This window comes from Gymnoscopelus braueri (genome assembly GCF_963280865.1).
Source record: "Gymnoscopelus braueri genome assembly, chromosome: 9".
Taxonomy (NCBI): domain Eukaryota; kingdom Metazoa; phylum Chordata; class Actinopteri; order Myctophiformes; family Myctophidae; genus Gymnoscopelus; species Gymnoscopelus braueri.
The window spans coordinates 8,821,168-8,845,345 of NC_137610.1; the positions used below are offsets into that span (position 1 = coordinate 8,821,168).

General features: G+C 39.1%; 2 protein-coding genes across 2 annotated transcripts in view; both read right to left on the minus strand.

Annotated features, from left to right (window-relative positions):
* Positions 1 to 2,474: 2,474 nt before the first annotated feature.
* On the minus strand, positions 2,475 to 12,335 carry rnf141 (ring finger protein 141). Its single transcript, XM_080438741.1, has 6 exons — positions 12,217 to 12,335; positions 10,541 to 10,741; positions 8,782 to 8,890; positions 7,815 to 7,996; positions 7,434 to 7,541; positions 2,475 to 5,506 (listed from the first exon to the last, which is right to left on the minus strand). The coding sequence occupies exons 2-6, from the start codon at positions 10,669 to 10,671 to the stop codon at positions 5,356 to 5,358; spliced, it is 681 nt and encodes a 226-aa protein (XP_080294867.1). The 5' UTR covers positions 10,672 to 10,741; positions 12,217 to 12,335; the 3' UTR covers positions 2,475 to 5,355.
* Positions 12,336 to 14,190: 1,855 nt separating this feature from the next.
* LOC308092161 (alpha-1,3-mannosyl-glycoprotein 4-beta-N-acetylglucosaminyltransferase C-like) overlaps positions 14,191 to 24,178 on the minus strand; it is a gene marked incomplete at its 3' end in the record, with an annotated part of 46,698 nt that continues 36,710 nt past the window's right edge. Inside the window, exons 3-5 of the mRNA XM_080438014.1 lie at positions 17,242 to 17,384; positions 15,630 to 15,777; positions 14,191 to 15,350 (exon numbers count right to left, since the gene is read on the minus strand). Of these exons, the coding sequence (XP_080294140.1) occupies positions 14,191 to 15,350; positions 15,630 to 15,777; positions 17,242 to 17,370 (1,437 nt within the window). The 5' untranslated portion in view covers positions 17,371 to 17,384. The remainder of the gene's footprint in view (positions 15,351 to 15,629; positions 15,778 to 17,241; positions 17,385 to 24,178) is intronic.

A 24,178-nucleotide genomic window follows, 5' to 3' on the forward strand; every position in this document is an offset into this window, starting at 1 on the left:
AGGAATCTGCGCTCGAGTTCATGGTCTTTTATAGAAATACGTCGTCGGCGAATCGCCGCCCATTCAGCCTGGCTTCATTATCCTGGCTGGACACAGCCTGGCTTGACAAGGTCTAGCTCGACAAAGTTGCTCCTTTTCAGCCTGGCTTGGCGTCTGAGGAACGGAACAAACGAGGCTTTTCGGACCCGACTTTGTCAAGCCTTGATTTGGCTTAAGGCCAGGCTTTGTTAATTCACCTTTTGAGGAACAGGCCCCTGATCCCAAAGCCAGATTCAGTTTCACATCATGTTGAGTGATAGCAGTGCCAGTGTCACAGCCAGTGGCTGTGAGTTACAGTGAAGTGAGAGTTGGCCAACTAGTGGTACAGTAGAAAACTAGTTTTTTTCACTTATCTTTTGCATGCTCACGTTGAAATGGGGAAATGTATTTTTTACGTATATTAAAGGGATTTGAAATATGCTTGTGCAATTATTTCTCTTTTAAAATCCAGGTAGGGCATTATGGTTTGAATTGATATGGATTTAGACAGAGCACCAAACATTTAATGTATGGTATATGTGAAAATAAACATTGCTTGTTATATTTAATGTGGTGTGAGCATAGAGTAGACTGTATAATAGAGAGGGTGTGAGGCGCTTTCTAACTACAAAATTGTTGAGAATCAACCACGGTGGTACAGTGGTAAGATAAATGCCTTCCTTCTCGCTCCTGAATGGATAAAATTGGTATCCTGACGCGAAAATGCATTTTCTGTTTACTGAGGAGCTGGAGAGACTCCTGTTAATGAACAAACACGCACTATTTAACACTTATTTTAACAAAACAATATCCCTACCTTTAAGTCTACTCACTGTCTTATTCACCACAACTTGCTAAGGATAAGGGTGTCACATTATCAAAGTGGGAATGTCAACAAAAGTTACAATGTTTTATTTCACTTCAACAAAACCGCTGCTGTAAAGTGCAAAAAGGGAAGATTGTTTATTAGGAGTAACACAATAAGAATGGCAGCTTTCATACCTCCACCAAGTTGTCAGTATCTATTTCTACTCCAGGCATCCTATGCAAACTGAAAATAATACATTCAGTAGCAATCATTTCACCATTTAATTGGACAGCGAGAGTAGAGGCCGCCACCAAGAGGCTCTAAACCCCTATTACACTGTAGTAGGCCTAGTTTAAAAATGTGCTTCTAATCACGAGTTAGACAGTAAGTACGAAACCTAATCACCAGAAGGAAACGTACTGTATGTGTTTAGGGTTAGTCATATGTAGGCTACTAGAATAAATAAATCAATGTTTTTCAAGGCTTTTTTGCGCTTTGCAGAGACATACAGCGATGTTTTATCTGGAGACAAGGCTGAAGTAAGACAACACAAGAGTGGTTCCCAAATTAAGCTATCGAAAAGTGTAGTCTAATTCCTGTGTGAGTGTGTTTAACAGTGAGGCCCCACATCTGCAATAAACTCTTTAGTGTTGAAACTTCCACCCCATGCATCTTTAAGTTTGGCGTCAACTGCTCTGAAAAGATTACAGCCTATCTCTTCAAGATACACCACAACATTGGGATCCCCCTGTATTTGTCAAAATACTTCCAAAACGTTAATGAAGTCCACGATCATAACACCAGAGGCAGCTCCACGAATCATGTTCAACCCAGATTTGGCTCAACAAAGGGAATGAACTCGTTATCATGCTATTCATCAAAAATGTGGAATGCCCTACCAAAAGGAGTAAAGGAGTGTAAAACCCTACTCACTTTCAAAACTGCCCTAAAGATACACCTTCAGGAGGCTGCAATTCGAAAATGGCCCCTGTCTAAGTCTTAACCTACCCCGCTCCCCTTTTTTTTTCCTTCTCTTGTACATATTTTTCACTCTTCATACCAGTAACCTGTAAGCTGATTGTATGACATTCTGTATAGTAGTGTGTATATCTGTCTGTCTCTTATTCTCTTATATGTTATCATGATTTGTGTGCATGGGTATCTCATCTTAAACAAGCTCAGTGCTTAATGAGTCTTCCAGTTTAGTAGACCTTGTATTGTGAATTTGTACTTCCATGTACTGTTGTTCTCATGTCTTACTAAATAAAGTACATCAATCAATCAATCAAAACAAAGCATTGGCAGATTCCGCCCCAGAGGTAAAATAAAAGTGCGGTACAGCCGTGCCCTAACTAAAGTTTTCAAATAATTGTAGTTGAGTAAAAAGTCATTTGTTTGCCACTGAGATGTAGTGGAGTAGAAGTAAAAGTATAGACAATTGGAAATACTCTAGTAAAGTAAAAAGATACCTCAAAATTGTACTTAAGTACAGTACTTGAGTACATGTACTTAGTTACTTTACACCACTGGCCACATCTTCCCATGGTTCCACTAAATTGACTCCTTTCCACACGTTAGCCGTCATAAAACGTAATGCAACCTGCCCCTTTATAAAGCCACTTGGACAACAAAAACATTTTATTGTCAGACTTTATTCTTTCACATCTTTATGGATTATTATATAAAATAGATTTTTGTTGATAAACAGATATTTAGTCAAATAGAACATTTTAGCTACTCAAACTTTAGTACTAATACAGTGTAATATTTGTCACCACAAGTCAGTTATTCATACAAATTTATCCAGCAGAAACTTAGAACTACATATCTTGAGCAAAACTTACTGCATGATAGCTGAGAAGAAACATAATTTAAATATTATATTACGTTTTCATTTAAAAATAAAATTGTATTTGCTAATACAATTAACTTTATGTCAATACCCTTAGGACTTATATTAAGTTTTCATTTAAAAAGTAAATTGTATTTGCTAATGCTAACACAATTAACTTTGTCAATACCCTTAGGACTTTCACATTTGGATATAATTGCAACGTATTAAATTGTTATTTAATTATATGATTTCAAAGCCTACATAGCCTATTTCCTTTGAAATTGTGAAGCTGCCCATTGCTAAATGTCAAGAATAGTCAGGCAAAACCAAGCAGTGTGAAAAACTAAAGTAGTCACATTATAGGTGGAGTAGACACTAAAGTACTTATTACAGTAATCAGATAATCAGCTTCGATAATATACACATAAAAGTAAAAAAAGAGAAGATATTTGTTTTGTTGGGAAACCAAAAGAGAAACTAAACATGGCTGACAACCAACAGCATGTGTACCCCTTCAAAGCAATCACCAATGCCCAACATTTACTTTAATACGTTTTATAAAAACGTATTGCATGACTCAAACCTATCCTAGTCCTTTCAAAAGCATCTTGGTATGTGTCTCTGTAATGTTCTGTGCCTTCCTTATACTGTCTCCCTCTCACACAGTCACAATAAAGAAAATATATACAAAAGGGAGAATTGCCCACTCACCTTTGTGGATAAATGAATGACTATGACTGCTGACCCTGGTTCATTTCTATACTATATATACTTTCTATATACTCCTTATCTGTGTATTATCAATGCAAGAGTCAACACTGAACCTGCATAAATACTCTATTTAATGTTTGATCCACTTCACCCCAGCTCTGCTTGTCCCATTGTGGTTAAAGGCTAAATGAACCCCAAGTTAATGCAAATATAGTATTATTACTATATAGAATTAAGTTACTCTATATATTATTAAGTATTATTAGGTTATCTTAGGGAGTCGTAGAACACTTATGTTAAAACAGTGGTTTTCCCCTTTGGTGACATCTACGTAAAGTATGTACGGTATGTGTTCCTGATCATTCTGATGTTAAATGTATATATATCAATGATATCAAATAATACGTATCATTTTCACCTAACTGGGTTAAGCAGTCCAAAAATAACCCATAGCCGTGTATTGGCCCTCTGGTCATGCAAACCATTCCCATCAAGAACAGCACTTACACTCTATAACTTCTGATGGGAGGGTGGGCAAAGTGCATTTTGGGATTCAACGGCTTAGCGCCCTCTAACATTTGGCAAAAATAGCAGATTGACAAACTCACAACACATCCAGGTGCATTGTAGATCAGCTATTTAAGTTCGAGCGAAAACAGGAGGGGGTCTAGTACAGAGCCCTTGGGCATCTGGTGAACTAAGTATAGGGTGTAAGTAAGTGGTAAAAGGCCATGAATGAAACTGCTACGACTGACCAACAAAAAGCACAACAATGTAAGGATCAGAAACCAGTCTAGGTTCTTAAGCTTTGCTAGACTTTTGTTTGATGATATTTAGTGATTCTGAAAGAAATGTAATTGCCCGTTTAGTTTTTGATTTCTCGTTGCTCGCTTTCAGGGTTGGGGTCGGTTCGCTTTAAATTCAGGAAGTGGATTTAATTTTAAATCCACATATTGACAAACATGCACTTGGAGAATAGTCATTTCAAACTCAAGAAATGATTGAACCAAGAGAATGCATATTTGCTTAAGCACATTGGTATAGGGGACCTAATGTTTCAGGTGCTGCTTTCTTAGTCAGCACAAAGGACCATACCAGTTAGCTAATTGAGTACAACTCATGGTATACTTTACACTACGGCCGACCATTTCCCAAAGCATACATTAGTTTGACTTCATTCATTCATTCATTAAGTAAGGTATGAAAATCAACTTGCAGAGACTTGAAGCTTGTTTGAGAGGTACAGTACTGTACGAAATCCAACAGAGTGAAAAGTCTGCGTTATTTTATTCAAATTCTTACTGCGTTTTAATGCATTTGAAAGAGCTGGTTGGTTTTACAAGTCTAGCTGTATAAAGTCCATGGAGAAGAGTGATTTACAAATGAAATCCAAATATCCATGACTGAATCAGCTGGAATATTTTAATATGGCCCTTTAAAAAAAAGCAACGCCCTGCCACACACACACACACACACACACACACACACACACACACACACACACACACACACACACACACACACACACACACACACACACACACACACACACACACACACACACACACACACACACACACACACACACACACACACGGCCTTTAGAATAATAAAAAAAAAGAAGGCTAAATCTGTTAAATATACTGCGAGTTGTAGTCAATAGGTTAACATGCCATACCATCGGTATGATCCTTTAAATGCCACGTGCCTACTTGGTTAGTTAAACTCCTACTGTAGTTAACCTGATAGTTACATTAATTTGGTGGACGGGACCTAACATAGAGGAGTTATTTGTTGTCAATGAAATAAAATAAAAAGCTTTTATTAACAGCTTTTAGCATGTCATCATCCCTCCCATCCGTTTCTACTGCTTTACTAAACTAAAATCAAACCTATTTCTAATAAACAGAACTGAAAGGCAGGTGACCCCAGCCCTGCTGAAAGTGTCTTTGTGTGTGTAGTTGGCGTGTTTAAAGTCAATATGTTAAGGCCTGTGTGGGTGCCCAGCCTCGTCGGCCAGGTTCAGGATGTAGCCAGCCATGTCGTCGTCTGTCGGAGCGTCGGACATCACCCACGACTCGTTGGCAGCCGTCACCTGCAAGCGGCATATGGGACAGTTTCGGCTCTGGCCGCTCCTATGTGAACAAGAGAGATCAGTAGATTCTAGTAAGTTAAATGTGCATACTTTGGAGTTGTGATGAAAACGCTTGGGGCCCCTTTGGAATCACAGATATTCCTGCAATTTAGTGTTCTTGAAATGTACTGTCATATCAATTTAAAAAGGTAGGGTAAGTGATATGTTAAGCTTAAAACAAAACGTTTTATTAAAATGTTAAAGCTTTATATTCTGATAGTAATCATTGCTATGACAGTCCAGCTCTTTAATAAACAGAAAATAAATGTCCAGGTAGTTGACAACATTTCAGCCAATCAGGAGAGAGTACCCATTTATCTGCATTTTTTTTTATAGTGATCCAGTTCCAATTCTGTCTGCTCATTTATTTGTGTCATCACTTCTAATTTCACTTGTTTAATCTATATCTTGACTGAGTTATCTATCCTAATTGGATAAAATTGGTATCCCGACCTGAAAATGCATTTTCTGTTTAATTAACTCTCTCAGTGCCAAGCCCCGAGTTATCCCGAGTTTTTTCTGAATACCCTCAGTGCCAGAACGAGAAATCCCGAGTAAAAAAAAACAAAAAAAACAAACAATTTTGTTGTGTTTTTTTGTACATTGTTTAAAAAAAAATAATAATAATTCAGAACCATCCACTCTTTGTTTAACTTATAACTGAAAAAGGCTGTATCTCGCTTCCTAAGCACTTTTTTTTTACTTTGAAAAAATAAATAAAAAATGCTGGCACAGTTCGCAATTTTTATTTTATTTCATTGGCACTGAGAGAGTTAAGAGCTGGAGAGACATGGAGACTCCTGTTCCTGAACAAACACTCTATAGCAATGAGTACTATCAGAATATGTATTTAACACTTATTTTAACGAAAGAAAATCACTTACCCTACCTTTAAATCAGTGGTGTACAAATCGTGGGTCGGGGTCTAAACTTCACTTCAGTCATGGGAGATATATATGGGGATGTGTAATTGTGTACAGTAACGTTAGAATTGATCTATTGGCAGCCTTCTGATTGGTCCCTGTGACTCCCTGACTGACCAACCAGCAAGCTCCTTCCACATACTGTAGCAGCGGTTGTTTATGCTGAGTTTGTGAAACACATTATGCCCAGTCACTATGCTGCACCCCAGAAGTTCCTTTTTTTTTGCTGAGACCAAATTTGAAATCAGAATTGAATACATTAAATATCAATTCGAGGTAACAGATTTTTAGTTTTTTCAATGGCAGAGGATGGAGAGAGAATTTTTGTCCAACTTAGAACAGCAACCAATGAGGAAGAGGGGCGGGGTTAACATAAAAGCTAATTAAAGACAACTCACAAACACATTGTTTCTGGCAATTCTAAAGGAGTGTATCATGGTAGCCGACTGTCTGATCTGAAATGTAGTAAAAGATGGGTCCTGCATCATGATGACCCTAAACACAAATGAACAGAATGGCTGTAACGGCGTAAATGGCCAAGTCAGAGTCGTGCCATAATCTTTATTTTGGTTGTTTTATGATCTGAAGTGAGATGTTCATAAAGACGCCCCCCAAAATGTTCTAAATGAAGTAAAACACTTACATACTTACTAATTTTAAATGATCCATTACATGTACGTAACTGTGTTTAGTGGCTGTATTCTGGATTGTAAGATATTTAGCAAGAATTGTCCTAAAGGTGACATTGTGAGTGTGTCTCTGGAAATGTTTGTAAGCAGATGTTCCTCATTCATATGTCTTACAGATTGTAAGACTAAGAGAGAGACACACACACACACACACACACACACACACACACACACACACACACACACACACACACACACACACACACACACACACACACACACACACACACACACACACACACACACAATGTTCAGCCACTGCGATAATAGAATCTTGCACAAATTACATTTAATAAGAAGTGTTTGTTAATCATACCACTTGTCAATGCACTTCTGACAGAAGCTGTGTGCACAGGGCAGGATGAGGTCAGACTTGCCATCCATACAGATACAACACTCCTCTTCATCAGTCAACTGCTTCACCCTGCAGGGACAAAACACAATCACCATGGAGCAATGGAGCATGGGTTTCCGCTGCCCAGCACTACAGAGGGGTGTCTGTGTGGTAAATAAATAAAAATCCAAGTATGAGGGCAAGTTTTGGACGCATTAGACAGTAGCCGAAACAACACCTATTAACAGTTCAAGTTCAAGTTGTGGCAGTGTCTGTGGCGGGCACACAGATATGACCAATATGGACTGGACATGCCTGACGTCAGTGCAATGGACAGGCCCATTGTGTATAGGACATTCTAACCTGCCCATCCACATGCTGGCCTGACAGGAGTCTGCAGATGGAAGCTGTCCTGAGGGTCCCTCTGTGAAGTGTTCTGCTGACAGCACGACAGCAGCTTGACTGGTGATGTCGTGATATAGCTGAATGAACTGGTACAGGTTCATGATGCGAGATGCCTCAACATTCCCATTCTCCTTGTTGATCTGACACACACACGCACACACACACATCAATACAACAAGAAACACAATCTCTAGTTCTCTTTCCCCGTCTCTCACTCACAGACACAGATCCAAGCATGTACAAAATGCACATTTGGTAATTTTTTCTCTCATAATTTTTTTTATCTCTCATGCACTTACACACCCACATATACTTAGCCCCCCCCCCCGACACACACACACACACACACACACACACACACACACACACACACACACACACACACACACACACACACACACACACACACACACACACACACACACACACACACACACACACACACACACACACACACACACAACTTCAGTATTCAACTTAAAACTGGACCCATTATGCATTTGCAGCATATTTGCATATATTGAAAATGTTGCCTTGCGTTTCTGCACTTGTGACTCTTCACAATAAATATTAAGTGAGTAGTATTTAAACTTGTGCTTCACTATGCTTTCACATGTCGCCAGTCTAGGGTACCAGGGTAGTACTGTCTGGCACGGCATGAATGTTGTCTGGCTTCTTTATGCCCATGAAACCTCCAGCCATTATTATTCTATAAATTATGTTCACTTGCTGACAAAAGTACACACACACGAAGACAACAATACATTCATTCATTCACACAAACAAACAAACAGAGCAGACACACAACACACAAAGACATACACATGATCTCTCCCTCTCTGACACACACACACGCACACGCACACACACACACACACACACACACGCCACAGGAGCGAGGCCTATAGCCAATCCACCATCTCACCTTGGTGCAGACGACCCTTACAGCCACCTTCCACAGGGCAGAGGCATCGGAGCCTGGCTGCACCTCAAACAGCAGGTGCTTGGGCTGTCCAGCAGCCAACTTGGCCGTACTGAGGGAAACACAGCAGAGGAGAAATCATCTTCAAAATATTGTAACCAGTAACCCACATGACTGAGATGGGTAGATATGACTTAACCCTTTTAGAGCTGGAAAGCCTATACGTTGTTATACCTTTCAATCAGGGAAAGCATCTGTGTCATTTTAGATATCGTTGCTGTCGGGCAGAAACCTTTTACGGTATCTCCGTATTCTAACGTTTTGTGTTTATTCGTAAATTAACGCCCTACTTGATCGTACTACAGCGTCACACAAAAGCATCAAAAGTAGCAGATCCGCAAGCTCAAAACGCGACACGTTTTGAGCTTGAGCCTTATTTCCTGAATTCAGACTGAATAGCACACGGTAAGGGTTAGCAATAGAGCGATAGTAAGAGATGGGAGAGGATATAACACTAGTGAACTAATTCCCCCATACTCTGTTAATGATATGATAACATGAACCTTTCTGAAATAACTCAATATCATCGTGTCATGATGAGGCATTTTTAAATGGATGACATCCGTTGAAATATATTTAAATGAGAACATTTTATTATTCCACAGGCCTGACCACAGAGTCCATCAATTGCTCAAGCTGTCAAAGCTAAAGCAAATGTACATACTGTATGACTGAGTTTCCACAGAGGTTAAAGGACTCCAACAGTCTAATATTGACTTCTTGCCATTAGCAGAGATTGCCCCTATCTTCGAAAATGTTGTGTCCATAAGTGTATGCAGTTTAGTAGATCTCTGCCTACTGTACATGGTTAAACATCATTCATTGCCTTTCATGCTCCCTTTGATTTTGGGGTCTTTTATACATTTTGGGGACAATTAAATGTTATGATTAAATTCACATCACAACTCAATAGGATGAGACATCTTTGAGACCATAAGGCTTATGACAGGCCTCCTCAGCCCATTTCCTGCATACAGACCTTTCATAATATGCACATCTTTAAAAACATGCATTTGGTCTCACTTCAAATTAAAAAGTTACTTTTGACAGTCGCATTCCTCACTGCTGCCAAAGCTTAGTGTAACTCAACCCAAAGCCTCCACTTTTTGGTTGGAATTCCTCCTTTTCCCAAAGTAGGGTGAGAACTCAATGTCTGACTTTGCTTGCCTTGAATCCATCAACTTATAACTTCTGATCATTCGATTGTGTCTCTGGTATTTTGCACAACACATCTGCCTGCATATAGGCTTTTGAGAAAAAGACACTTCTAAGAGAAACTTCTCGCTGTGATCACTGCCTGCCTATCTAGATACGCTTATTTATACATGCGGTTATAGTAACTAACTATATAATATAATATGTTCAACTAATGTATTTGACCTGAGTTTCAATACAGTTAATATCACAAATTGACAAAACATCTGGTTTTGACAAAGTGGAGAAACAGTTTCAGTGTGATATCTCCACTGTCTGTCACAGAGGTACATGTCCTGTGACAGACATTATGTCCCATTAGGTTATAAATAGCCATGTCCTTTTGAACAGATACCGTATATGCCCTACTACTGGCTGGGTCTTTTTTACCTCACTGTAAATATACATACCCTTAAATGATCCCTTAAACGATGTCCTTCAATGCCCTATAGCCTACTGCTTTCATAGTTGCCCTATATGTTACATGACGGAGTTGAACTTAACTTACACGTCATTAAGTTCAGACACTCTGGCCAGGAACTCTTCATAGGTGAGGTAACCGCTGTCACGCACCAGCCCGGCATGTTTCACCAGCTTCTCAGGCAGACGGCCCGCCTGACCTGAGATCTGCTGGCCCATCCCAGCAGCAGCAGCACTTCTTGCACAACGGAACTGGAGAGTAACTGAACTTCATTCAGTGTCGGGGAGTCTAATGGGGGATACATTAACTTGTCAGTATTTTTTTTAATATTAATTAAAGTACTAAGTTGAATTCCTCTCACAGCAAGTGTGTTAAGAGACTGCACCAGAGTTGGGGAGCCTGAAAGCCCAGAAAAAACGCATTGGTTTGTTTCAAATGGGGTCCTCACGAACTCAATTCATAGAGACATTAAATGACAGACAGATATACACTACTATGCAGAACATCATATGAACATTTTAAAAGAAAGAGGGGGGGGCTAGGTTATGACTTTGACACGGGCCAGTTTGGAATTGCAGCCTCCTGAAGGTATTTTTTTTAGCAGTTTTGAAAGTGAGTAGGGTTTTACACTCCTTCACTACTTTTGGTAGGGCATTCCACATTTTTGTTGCATAGCAGGAGAACAAATTCAACCCCTTGTTTTTGCCAAATCTGGGCTGGACGTGATCAGTGGAGCTAACTCTGGTGTCATTTACGTTTTTTGAAGTATTTTGACAGGTACATGACTGTCTTAATGTTGTGGTGTATCTTGTAGAGAATGTAGACCAGGCCCATTGCAAGTTGCTGTACTCTGTCCTCAACCCTGAGGGGCAGAGTACAGCAACTTGCAATGGGCCTGGTCTACAAGATATGATATGGAGATACACAGGCTAGATTACTACCACTAATTTAATCAAGGTTTCCAATTGCTGTGACTGTATCTTACAGTTTTACTTCAAATATAGCACCAACAGTTACTTAAATCAGATAGGTCAGTGGTTCTCAAACTTTTTCATGTCAAGGACCCCCAAATTGACTCTTATTAGCCTGCGGACCCCCATTTGAAAATATGTGCCAAGGACCCCCACAAGAGAAGATTTTTACGGCTCTAGCAGTGATTTTCAACCATTTTGATTTCAAGGACCCCCAGTTTGACATGCATTAGGCTACAGACCCCCATTTAATAGCATTTCTATCTCTGGGACCCCAATTTATATTGTAAAATCAATGTTAATTTAACTCAGAGAGTGTACAAATGGAACCAAATGGACCTCTGAGTTACAGACCCATAAGGGTCCATTTGGTTAACTAGCCATCATTTAGCTGGGGACCCCCTGGAACTCCCTCAAGGACCCCTGGGGGTCCCCGGACCCCACTTTGAGAACCAATGAGGTAATACAGACAGTTTTCCAATCAACACTGGGACTTTATAGTTTCCCTATATGGACAAACTAAAGTGCCATACTAAATAGTTTCGGTTGTAATTGAAGCAAACATTACTGTCGTCACTCTTCAACACATTTTGAACAACTTCTTCAAAAGTAAACGTTATTTTCAAATAAAACATCGTATATAATATGATCAACTTATAGCCCAACATTTACAGTTAGCTAGCCGTTTCGTTATTGACGAAAAGCAACATTTTAAACCAAAATACCGTCCAAAAAGAGGGTACCATCACAGTAACAGAGCAACACACTATTATTATATTAGTATTGTCTTACCTTGAACTACAGTCAGTCATCATAAAGGCTTATGGTGTAATATAGACAGTTTAGAGCTCATAGAGTTACAGTTAGCTCATAGAGTTGTTAGCTACAGTAACCGTGTTGTTTGTTTTGACAGTCGGACGCGGTTTGATGACGTCACGAATAGTTCAAGCCTGTGGTGTAAAGTAACTAAGTACATTTACTCAAGTACAGTACTTAAGTACAATGTTGAGGTATTTTTTTTTTACTTTACTGGAGTATTTCCAATTTTCAATACTTTTACTTCTACTCCACTACATCTCAGAGGCAAGTATTGTAGGCCTACTTTTACTCCACTACAATTATTTGGAAATGTAGTTATTATTATTACAAAACATACATTAACCACTTCAGCCCCTACATTTTCAGCCATTTGAAAATTGTTGATCTACAAGCTCACAACACGTCGCTATGCGACGTGTTGTGAGCTTGTAGATCTGCTATTTTCAAAAGATTTGTATTCACGAACTTGTGAAATGGGACTGCATAATGAGTACTTTTACTTTTGGTACTTTAGGTATATTTTGATGCCAATACTTTTGTACTTTTACTCAAGTAAATTTTTTTAACACCTGACTTTACTTGTATTATGTCACGTATTATGTCAGTACTTCTTCCACCACTGATTAAAGCCAGTCTTTTGGACATGGTTTACTTTTATAAATAACATGTACTGTTTTAATCAAAGTACTTAGGAAATCATAATAGGTCATTCAATCAAACAGTCAAACAGGCTGTCACATATTGTTCTAATTTCCCCCCTTAATCTTATTTGCATGTATCTCTATGCCTTTTATCATTCAGTCCAGTAAAATATTTTGACCACTGGGTGGAGCAGTGGTTCTCACCCTCAGGGGGGTCCCCACACGATTTTGGGGGGTCCCCAGATGACAGTGAAGTGACAATTCAAGGACTTTTAAGATCTTTTTAATACCTAAAAAAAGACAGACAAGAAAAAGACTGCATCAAAAGTAATCAACAAACTATACTATACTATAAAAACTGGTCAAACATAAGCCAAATTGTCAAATAATATAAGGAATAGGCAAAAAATTATGAAAATAGCCGATCTACGAGCTCACATCGCCTCGCAACGCAAGGCGTTGTGAGCTTGTAGATCTGCTATTTTCATAATATTTATCTGTGGAACCGAGTCAAACAAAATGTAATGCCTCATTGCCTCAACTCCTATATTCCAAGTGCTTGTCAGGGTGGGGGGTCCCCAGTTCAAATATGATTATTTTGGTGGTCACGTCCTGAAAAGGTTGAGAACCACTGGGCTAAAGTATGACAGTCAGTTCAGTGACAGTGATGGTACAGCACCTATGATATTGATAAAGTTGGATGAATTCATTCTTTGACATCACCAGAAGAGGGCAGAGTAGTCACAAATGTAAAGCTTGATCAGTCAGATGCAGCTTCAGGCAAGAGGAAGGTGCTAAAAATGCTCTGTGCTTCATTCTGAACCAGCTCTCATTCTCTTGATTTGATTTGCTATTATAATAATGTTATGTTTGGGGCTTTTTGCTCACTCCATTTACAGTTCCCCAGAGATGAGTGACAGGCATTATGTTCTCCACATGATGTTTTGACTACTAAAAGCAAAACATATCACATTTAATTTAACTACAGTATGACAATGAGCCATTAGAAGAAATGAAATAATTGACACCAACACCAGCTATGTAAAAACAAATTTATATACACATTTTTGTTAGGAAAGGGGATATAGAGGTAAAAAGGCTTCATACTGATCACAGTCATTTTAATCCATAGGGAAAAATCACAATTCACAGAAGATTTCTGAACAATCCAAGAAAATATGGACTGTTTCAAATTCCACAAATACGTAGATACCTCCAGAGGTTGTCCAAAATGAACTTGAAAGCTTTCACAGTAATAAATACATATAAACAGCCAATTATTTAAAACAATGTGTCTTATTACATTTTACATATTTTTGGGCTGGGTAGTCCACAAACTGATAGTTCTTACAATAAGCCATTCTTCCTGACTGGCGGTAACAACAATTCGCACACACTCAATGTCAAAACTAATCTTGTGGTCCACATCATGAACTTCTATGTTGCCACCATGAAACTCCCCTAATGTGATGTAGGAAGTACACTGCCTTCCTTGCTTGGTTTCCACTGACTTCTGCCCTACTTCCAGAGCGCCGTGATGAAGAATATCATTTTGCCTGTCGTCTGTACCTGTGGTGATTTTAATCGTACTGATTTTGGCTGATTTGTTAAAGACTACGACAAAGAAGTCGCCTGTGCACGGGGGCTTCCCCCAGAAGTATTCATCAACAACACTGCTATAGGCTTTCATCGCTTCATAGTTTTCAAATACATTGATGTTGGTGTAAAAAGTAGCAGGAGGGTTGTCGGGAATGTCTATGGAGTCTTCCTCAAAGTCGTCGTCCTTCAGCTTGTTCTCTGCTCCTTTGTAAGAGGAGTAGTAACCCATGTGTTGGAACAGCGAGGGCTTAAAGCGGATCACATCCTTCTGGGCCAGCAGACCCCTGAAGTGAATGAGGAGCCAGTCACATGGCATCTCCTGGTAGAACATGAGCAGGAAATGGGCCAGACGTGGCAGGTCTTTGGAGTGGTACAGCTTCCCTATGTAGCCAAGCTTGGAGAACTCTAACGTCACCCAGTAGGAACCTTCTCTGGAAGTGATGACCTTCTTCAGTGCCGTCAGGAAGTTCCTGGAGCAGCGCACATCATCCTCTAACATCACATAGAAGTGAGAGAGGTTTGTACAGAAGTTGAGGAGGAAAGCGTAGTCCACGTTCTGCTTGGAACGGAAACGGACCCTATCCTCTGGGTCATTGTAGTTCCTTTTCAGCCCATCCAGAGATGGGTAGTACTCTTCCGGAGCGTGGATTACCAGGAGACGTCCGGCTATGATGTGGTGGGCAAACTTCCTGGTGATTTCCTGCACCAGGTTCTCACACCAGACCATGTCAAAGTCTGCCAGATGGACCACAACCACGATCTCTTTCAGTTCCTCATAACTGGACTGGTCGAAGATGGATTTGATGGTCTCCAGGAGGTAGTTCCCACGTTTCCTTTTGACCGATGACAGGCCAATGGTGAGATACTCTGTAAAACAGAATAGCTTAACTGTGAAATTGTCTGTTATTTCCTATTATCTACTGACTGTCTTTGACGCTTGCATTTAGCAATACTCAATATTTATTTCACAGTTATATCCAATGAGCATTGTTCTGAAGCATCAACTAAGTGCCTAAAATGTTCACAAATTCATGTTAAATTCTGGACAAATCTTTATTTTCTTAATCAACTTTTTGTAGATATAGGTACTTATGTAGAGATTTCATCCAAGTAATACAATTCTACAACTGTAGTGGGAAAACATACTCTTGCGTGGCAAGGGGGTTCCAGCAAGGTAACGATATGTCACATTTATGGTCCCAGAGAAGTTGGAGAGGTCTTTGAAAGTGTGGACATATCTTTCAGAGTTGGTAGAGTGCATGAGCGTGTCCTCCAGTTGTCTTTTGTTCGCCTCCTATAAGACAAACATAATTTGTAACACTGTGCAATCTGTAAATACCTACAGTATATTCCACACAATAAAATCCTCAGTGTTGATTCAGGCCGTACAAATGGATACACTGGGGATTTTACATGCATGATGCGACCTGGATCAGGAAGGTAGTTAGAGATAGACTCATTCAAATTCATTATAAAAAACAAGCAAGTGATGAAAAAAGGAGAGCAAGAAGAAAATGTATTTTAAATTTAAATCCAATGCACATTTCTTTCATGTATTGCAAGGGTTTTCAACTGAACCAGGGACCACCACCCTGACTATGAATCAACCTGGGGACCACTGTTGTGTTGGGTGGGGATATGGGCTAAGATTGCTTTGGTAACACTTGCTACTGTATATGGATCCCATGTCTATGCATTCCACTGTTTCTCAATCAATAGTCAACGAGACTACTAGTGGTCCATGGCATAATTAGGTCTGCAGGTGGTCCATGGGAAAATGCTAATACATATACTGTATAAATACATTTGTAAAATGTATTAAAATATGTTTAAATAATATTTCACAAGTCCATCAAATGTAAGAAAATATTTGAATTAATAGGCGTGGTGTGGGAGAAAAAGCTTGAAATTAAATAATGATAAGGGCTTGATTTAATTTGTTTAAACAAATTATTTCAAGTCAAGGCATTATTTAACAGAAATATGCTAGTGGTCCAGACAGAGCTCTAAAAAAGGTTCCATTCTCTCACTTTATCCATCCTTCCATTAAACTCATGTTTATTAATATACTGATATGCATCTTATGTATGAGTGAGCAGGCACATGCGATTGTATAGGCACATTTCAACTCTATTTATAAAGCACATTTAAAATGATAGAAGCCAACCAAAGTACTATAGCCTACAAGGCAACATAATAATAAAAAATAAAACATAAAAAAACAACACAATAAAGTACAACAAGGTAGAAAACAGAAGGGAATGCAGTTTTATATAATTTATTTCCTAATTCCTAATTTTTCCCCCTTCTTGAGATTCTAATTCCTTTTTCTGTGGAATTTCTTGACCTCCGACTTCCCAGTTACTGACAAAAACATTGACGACGTGCATCATACTGTAGGTCACGTGGTCATTTAGTGAACTGTTCCGTGGAAGAAAATCTTAAATAAATAAACAATATACACATTATACCTACATTACTAAATGCATGGTCAGGGACCACATGCAATACCTTCACGGACCACCAGTGGTCCACGGACCACCTGTTGAAAATCCCTTATGTATTGTATTAGATCAATTGTTGCTATCCTGAATGTACTTTCCTATCTGCCTTCAAGATGGTGACTTGTTCTGTATTTTGTTGTGACAATTCTTGAAAAATAATTATTACAATTTTGTCTCAGTGGGAAGAGCCAGTAAAAACCTAATATTTTGACACACAAGGAAGAATTATTCCCAGGGAATTTCTAGAAACTTACCAGCACATACCCATTGTCCATGTATAGGTTAAGAAAGAGGAAAAAGGTGATGAGGAACCCAAGGAAGGGGAACATGGAACGTTTTCGCAAACACCTCATCTTATCCACAGACCTCCACATCAGCCTCATGGTACCATCGTTCACTGTGGGAAAAGCATACATAGAACACAGACTTACAGTTAGTAAGATATAGTTACTAACTATGATAGTTTCAAATAGTTCTTACTGTTTTAATATAGCTTGGAATAAGGTATGGTATGGTAGACGTTTATTGTCCCCAAGGGGTAAAATTAACTCTGGCAAAATTCTTCATGGTTAAAAACAATGGTAGCATAATACATACAATATCGTATGCTACACATTACACACAGACACAGAGGTTACAAAGGTCTGCGCTCAAACAGCCACAGTGAGATATAATAACAAGAAGTAAAAACGGCGGATAGTAAGTGATAAATCTTCCAGACAAGTGATTAATCTGGAATAACTTGACCAACAGCAGTAGGCCAGCACAATCAATGTATTCTGCAAAGGATAAGGATGTTATCTAACCCTATATTCACACAGTGCACCTCAATGCAGCTGCAGCATCATAACACAATGCAACACATTCACAAGTTTCGACTTTGTTCATAGTAGAAACTGATGGATAGAGTTTGCTGCAGGTGTAGAAAATAATGATTGGATAAAGCAAAGCCAGTACTGATAACAGATCATTAGATTATTTCTCTAACCACAGACAAACAATAGTTATTGTCAATCATTCTTTCTTTAAACTTCAGTGTGTGCAGTCCAGCCATCTCTGGTAACTTTATTGAGACAGAAGCTGATAAAGAAGACATAATATAATTTGGGGGGCAGGGTATACCTGGGTCCAAAGAGAGGCCGTCTTAACCATGATACAGCTTAAACACTTGCTTCTATTTCGCTTCATTTGACAGTACAGAGATATATAATATGAAATATAGGGTAAGACATTGAATGACATGACATGATGCGACACATGTCATGAGCTGGACCCATTCCCTCTGATGTTGTGATTGTGTCAATGTAGCATTCCCACTACTCACAACAGTGAGTACTCAGAGCTGGACCCATTCCCTCTGATGTTGTGATTGTGTCAATGTAGCATTCCCACTACTGGGATTGACTGGCTGAGCTACAAGCATGGCACTGTCCAGTGGTGGAAAAAGTACTCAAATGTTTTACTTAAGTAAAAGTATCAATACTGCAACGTAGATGTAATGTAAAAGTACAAAAGTATTGGTATCAAAATGTACTTAAAGTACCAAAAGTAAAAGTACGAAAATGTTTGAAAATAGCAGATCAACAAGCTCACAACGGATGCGACGCGTTGTGAGCTTCTAGATTGTCTATTTTCAAATAGCCTAGGTATAAAATAGGGCTAAAGTGGTTAATGTATGTTTTATAATGTAATAATCTGCAAAGTAACTAGTAACTAAAGTTTTCAAATAATTGCAGTGGAGTAAAAGTACAATATTTGCCTCTGAGATGTAGTGGAGTAGAAGTAAAAGTACTGAAAATGGGAAATACTCCAGTAAAGTAAAGATTCCTCAAAAGTGTACTTAAGTACAGTACTTGAGTAAATGTACTTAGTTACTTTACACCACTGGCACTGTCTAAATACTCTTGAAGGATACTGTTGCTTCTGCTGTGTGCTCGCTATTGTGAAACTTATATGTAATAGCAAATACGTATTATGCTAGTCTGACAACATGGAAGAATAATGCAGTGCGTGAATGATGGATTATGTTTAGCCCAATGTAAACAACAACAACACAGAAACACAGATGGTATCTTTTAAAGCTAAAACATTATTCCTTTTTTGTATACTCTGGCCTACTTTGACAGCTTATGTAAAATGTCTCATGACAGGCACCAGTGTGAGTCCCAGGATACCATCTTGTACCTTTGATGTTAAAATGAAAGCAGCCTTTGCAGTGTCAACCTATGTATCCCTAGGACGGAGCAACTCAATAAACAATGTACTGTACATTGCTGAGGTCAAGTCATTTCTGCCGTGTTGTGCATCGCTTGAGTGCCATCTCAGAAACGAAAAAAAAAGAAAATAACTGTCCTCTGCACAAGTACTGTAGGCCCTGGTAGTGTGTTTTTCTATTTCAGCTCTATTGTAAGTCCTGAGAGAGAAACGGCAGCGAGACACAAGGGTGGAGGCTGGAGCATGGAATGATAACTGCGAGAAAATATAATAATGATGGAAACACAAATGCTCACGTGCACATACACAAGCACATGCAGGATTGCATACACCCACCTGCATGCATGCCCGCATGCACACCTGCCCGCCTATATACATTTTGCATTAACGCAAATGTGCCCCTTTTCATTACATTTATGTTTATTTGTGCCGAAGCCACAAAGCACAAATGTTAATGTTGCCATGAAATGTTATTGGATTCAGAATCTTACACAGAGTGTAAGAACAGCCAAAAATACATAATTTATAATAGTTACAGCACGATCTCTCCTCAGCTACTGTATGTGTCACCAAAACCACAATTGGAATCTGCGTACACCACAGAGTTTATGGAGATATACACACCTTCTCACTCAGTTTCCTTTTCATATGCCAATCTTTGTGTAGATCTTTGCTCAGAATCTGTTTTGCACACGCACAGAAAGACTTCATACATATAGATCCACGTCTTAACAGCCCCCCCCCCTGCCTCTTTCTCACTCTCACTCACTCACGCACGCTCACACACACACACACACACACACACACACACACACACACACACACACACACGCTCACACACACACACACACACACACACACACACACACACACACACACACACACACACACACACACACACACACACACACATTCTCTGATTTGAAATAGTGGTCTGACAAAGCAAATATTACAGTTGCGGAAATGAACAAAGGCCTATACAATTCATGAACATCATTTCCTTGACAAGAGAAAAGATTGCTGAGAATTCATGAGCTTTGTGTTTGCTTTCGCCGAGAGCAAATCTCGACTTTACACAAACCGCACGTTGGTCACACCATTTATATGGAAATTAAGGTAGGTCTGTGAATAACACATCGCAATTGGGTCTGTTTAGTTATTGTATTATTTTTCTATTATGCACCCATTTTGGAGTTGAGTCAGTTGAAAAATGGCACTTGAAGGGCTAATGCTACTGAATTACAGTATTAAAATATGTTAACGCTAAGGTTTTTTTAAACTGAATTAATTCTTGCATGAATTCATGCATAAAAAAACATTAATTCATTCATTAATACCCCATGAATAATCAGGAATTTGCATTGAGTACAGAGTGCTTCATTCATTCCTTAAACAACACAATAATTAAAGCATTATCGGTAAGTACATCATCATGAATGATGACTTAAAAGTATTAAGCATGATTATGATTTCTTCTTAGTAGTTCTAACTAAATGAAATACTGAAACAAAGCCAACCCACCACAGCACAGAGCACAAGCATCGAGCGTCATAAACATCATTGATTAAGAATTAGCTACTCGTAATTTCAGTTTGTTGCTCTTCAAATAAAGTGGTGAATTGAAGATAATAATAGGAGTTTGTAACTGATCTAAACCTGAACAACTGATCTAAACATTGATAGTAAACGTCAAACAGTTTGACAGTTCCCTGAAGGGCGGCTGCTGCACACATGATGAACTATTGAGCAGCACATTCTTAGTTAAAGGGATATTTCACTTCCAAACATGTTTGGGGTCATTTTAACGTCTATTTGGGGTTTTGTGAGCACCCCAGACAGTTTTTAAGTTGCTTGATTCAGTATTAAGATATTTGATATTCATTTTATCAGACACGCCCCCTTACTTACTACCCCCTCCATATTAACCAATATGATAGATTAATCAAAAACCTTGGTTCTGGTGACTGATATTGTCCTTCTGATGCGTGAGGAGGCCATGTTTTTTTCAATTACTTTTTTCATTCATTTTATTTATTTTGTTTTAATTTTCCCCAAAAAATTATACAAAATTAAAGGGATACTTCACTTTCGGGCCGGGGACACATTTAAAAAAAATATTAAAAATAAATGAAAAAAGTTATGGAAAATTCATGGCCCCCTCACACATTAGTAGGACACTGCGTGTCGTGAGGGGGCCATGAATTTTCCATAACTTTTTTCATTTATTTTTAATATTTTTTTTAAATGTGTCCCCGGCCCGAAAGTGAAGTATCCCTTTAACTTCTGCCCATAGGGGCCGCCACCTGTTGCAACGTCTGTCGTACAAACTCTATCTTCCCCCGCAGCCTTTTCTTCTCGTGGTCTGATGGCTGCACAACCATGACTGGCACAGCCCTGGGAGGCAAGCCTGCCTGGCGGAGATCTAGTTTCTCCCCAATCTGGGATCCCAGGTCAAAAGAAAAAGGAAAAACAGCTCCCCCAGTGTTTTTCACTTTTGCATTTGAGTAGTAGCGCAGCTCTGAATCTGTTCTTGAGAGATTAGTTTCTCCCCTACCAAAGAGCACCTGCCAGCCACCTTTTTTATTTTCTTTCACTAAATAGATTACTGTGGAGCCAGGCCGCTCTCCTCTCTCCGCTCCTGTAGTCTTAAACCATGGTATGCTTTAGAAAGTACTGTTAAGTATAGTGTGAGTCGTAGTCAATGGGCTAAACATACCAGACCAAAACCTGTATGGTCTTTAGAGAGGCTGCATAGGTCATTGGTTCCTCATTAATGTATCAAGCTGCTAAGAAGAAGAGGGCTCAGGATAGGCCATGGACAAGTGTAATTGCTTGGGAAATGCAATGTAATTGTGGAACTATGTAGACTATTGTGTACTAATAGAGCTGGTTCAATAAGGTCCAGTGCAACAGGTGAACCCAACTGAAGTGTTTCAATGATGTATTACTGTGTGCCAGCATGGACAGCGTCTGTACACTTAATTATGTATTACTGTGTGCCAGCATGGACAGCTGTACACTTAATTTCATGCCGGCACACAGTAGCACCTACATGAAACACGTGCTATTAACATTATAACCTTCAATATAACCTGTATTTATCTGTCAAAATGTCTGTGAAAAGGGTCCATTATGGTGAAATGTACTGCAAATATCTTTGTCTGTCTCCTTAATGTGAAATGGAGTCTGGCACCAAAACATCTTTTTATGAGGCACTGGTCAATGCCACTCCCTGGAAACTTGTTGTAGCAATACTAATGGAAACGAATGGTAGCTATCTGTTTACCACCTTCTTCCGTTTCCCTGGCTTGGATCACTCCCATCTTCAAACTCTGCCTTCACCGTGATCTCAACTACACACCAGAGTCCAGAGATATTCAAGTTTTTCAGTTTGTTGTTTGATTTCAGTTTTGTTTTTAGTTAGCTTAATTACGAGTGCTTAAGTAGTTTTAGTCTTAGTTTATGTTTACATATTATGAGGAAAGCCTTGATAAAGGTAGGATAAAGATACGATAGTGGGAAAACTAAAATGAAGATGATTTCACATTTATTCTTTTTAGTTATAGTAGTAAGATTTGCATTGTTCATTTTAGTTTTCGCTTTTGTCAAACCTTATATTTTAATTAACAATGACAACATCAGAATGTTTGTAAACAAACGTGTAGGGCACTATTTCCAGGTAGAATGCCTATGGATATTTGCTATATTCTTCTGGCACTGTGGTTTGGGAACTGGAATTGTTGTACTGTCCCATGTTCTACAGGAATTTATGCTTATGTGGCCCACATTCTACTCATTCTGGGTCAGCTGCCTACAATGTACGTAATTGCACTCAAATTAAGTCACTCGGTAACAGGTCACATCCTTGAATTTTAATCCAATAATATGTTTACCTGTTTGAATGATTCTGAAAACTGTATTCAGGTGCCACTTGAAAAGGACAAAGACATCCTAGGGACAACAGAACTAGGGACAAGTCATTTAATTACTTTCCATGGCCATCCACTAGCCTGTTTTCAACCCCAGTCTGAAGTGTGGGATTCAGCTTTCACCTGACCAACAGGCAGCCCATCTCTGCCCTTGTCTTATTTCCTGACCATTTCTAAGCTTCCTGTAAAATGAATACACTGCATGATGCACAAAATTCATATTCATATTCGCGGGGTGATAATGAGGGGGAAACTCTTTCATAAAATGCAATTAATCTCTCAGACATACATCTGTTCACTGCCTTTAATGAGATGCCATTTTAATAAGCTGGTGTGTTGTACAACAGAGCCATTTGGTAAACAGTATTGTTCACTTGCCTGATGACGTCCAGGAAGTAAACATGAGCCCATATGGCATTGTTATGTTTTGTGTGTGTGTGTGTGTCTGTGTGTGTGTGTGTGTGTGTGTGTGTGTGTGTGTGTGTGTGTGTGTGTGTGTGTGTGTGTGTGTGTGTGTGTGTGTGTGTGTGTGTGTGCGCGTGTGTGCGCACACAGATGCGGGTGCGGTGAATAGGGCTGTATAAATGCTATGGATGATAAAGCTGATAAATTAGGTGATGGATGTTTACGTATGCTTATGAATAAACTGAATATAACAATGCTGACTTGAAAAGGAAATAATAATAATAATAAAGTTTCTTTGTATAGCACCTTTTATACAAAACATGCAGTTTGAAAGTGCTTTACATTAAAGAAATAAGACAAACAGAAACACTTGAAACTATTCATGGATGAGTGTGGTTATACTTTTTACATGCATGCATTCAGATTCAGCAGGAAAGAGATCAGAGAGAGAAGACAGGGCGAAGAGCGGAGTGCGTAAGAAACCACCACCAGCCAAAGAGAGTAAACAGCACTCCATCCCAGAAGAAAGGCAGCTCGCTGTTAACCAGCAGGGGGTTTCCTCTGACCAGTATGTTTACTTATTCATCAAGCTGGAGAGGGGCTGGCTTGTTGCTCACACTCCGAGCCCCATGCAGTTATCCTC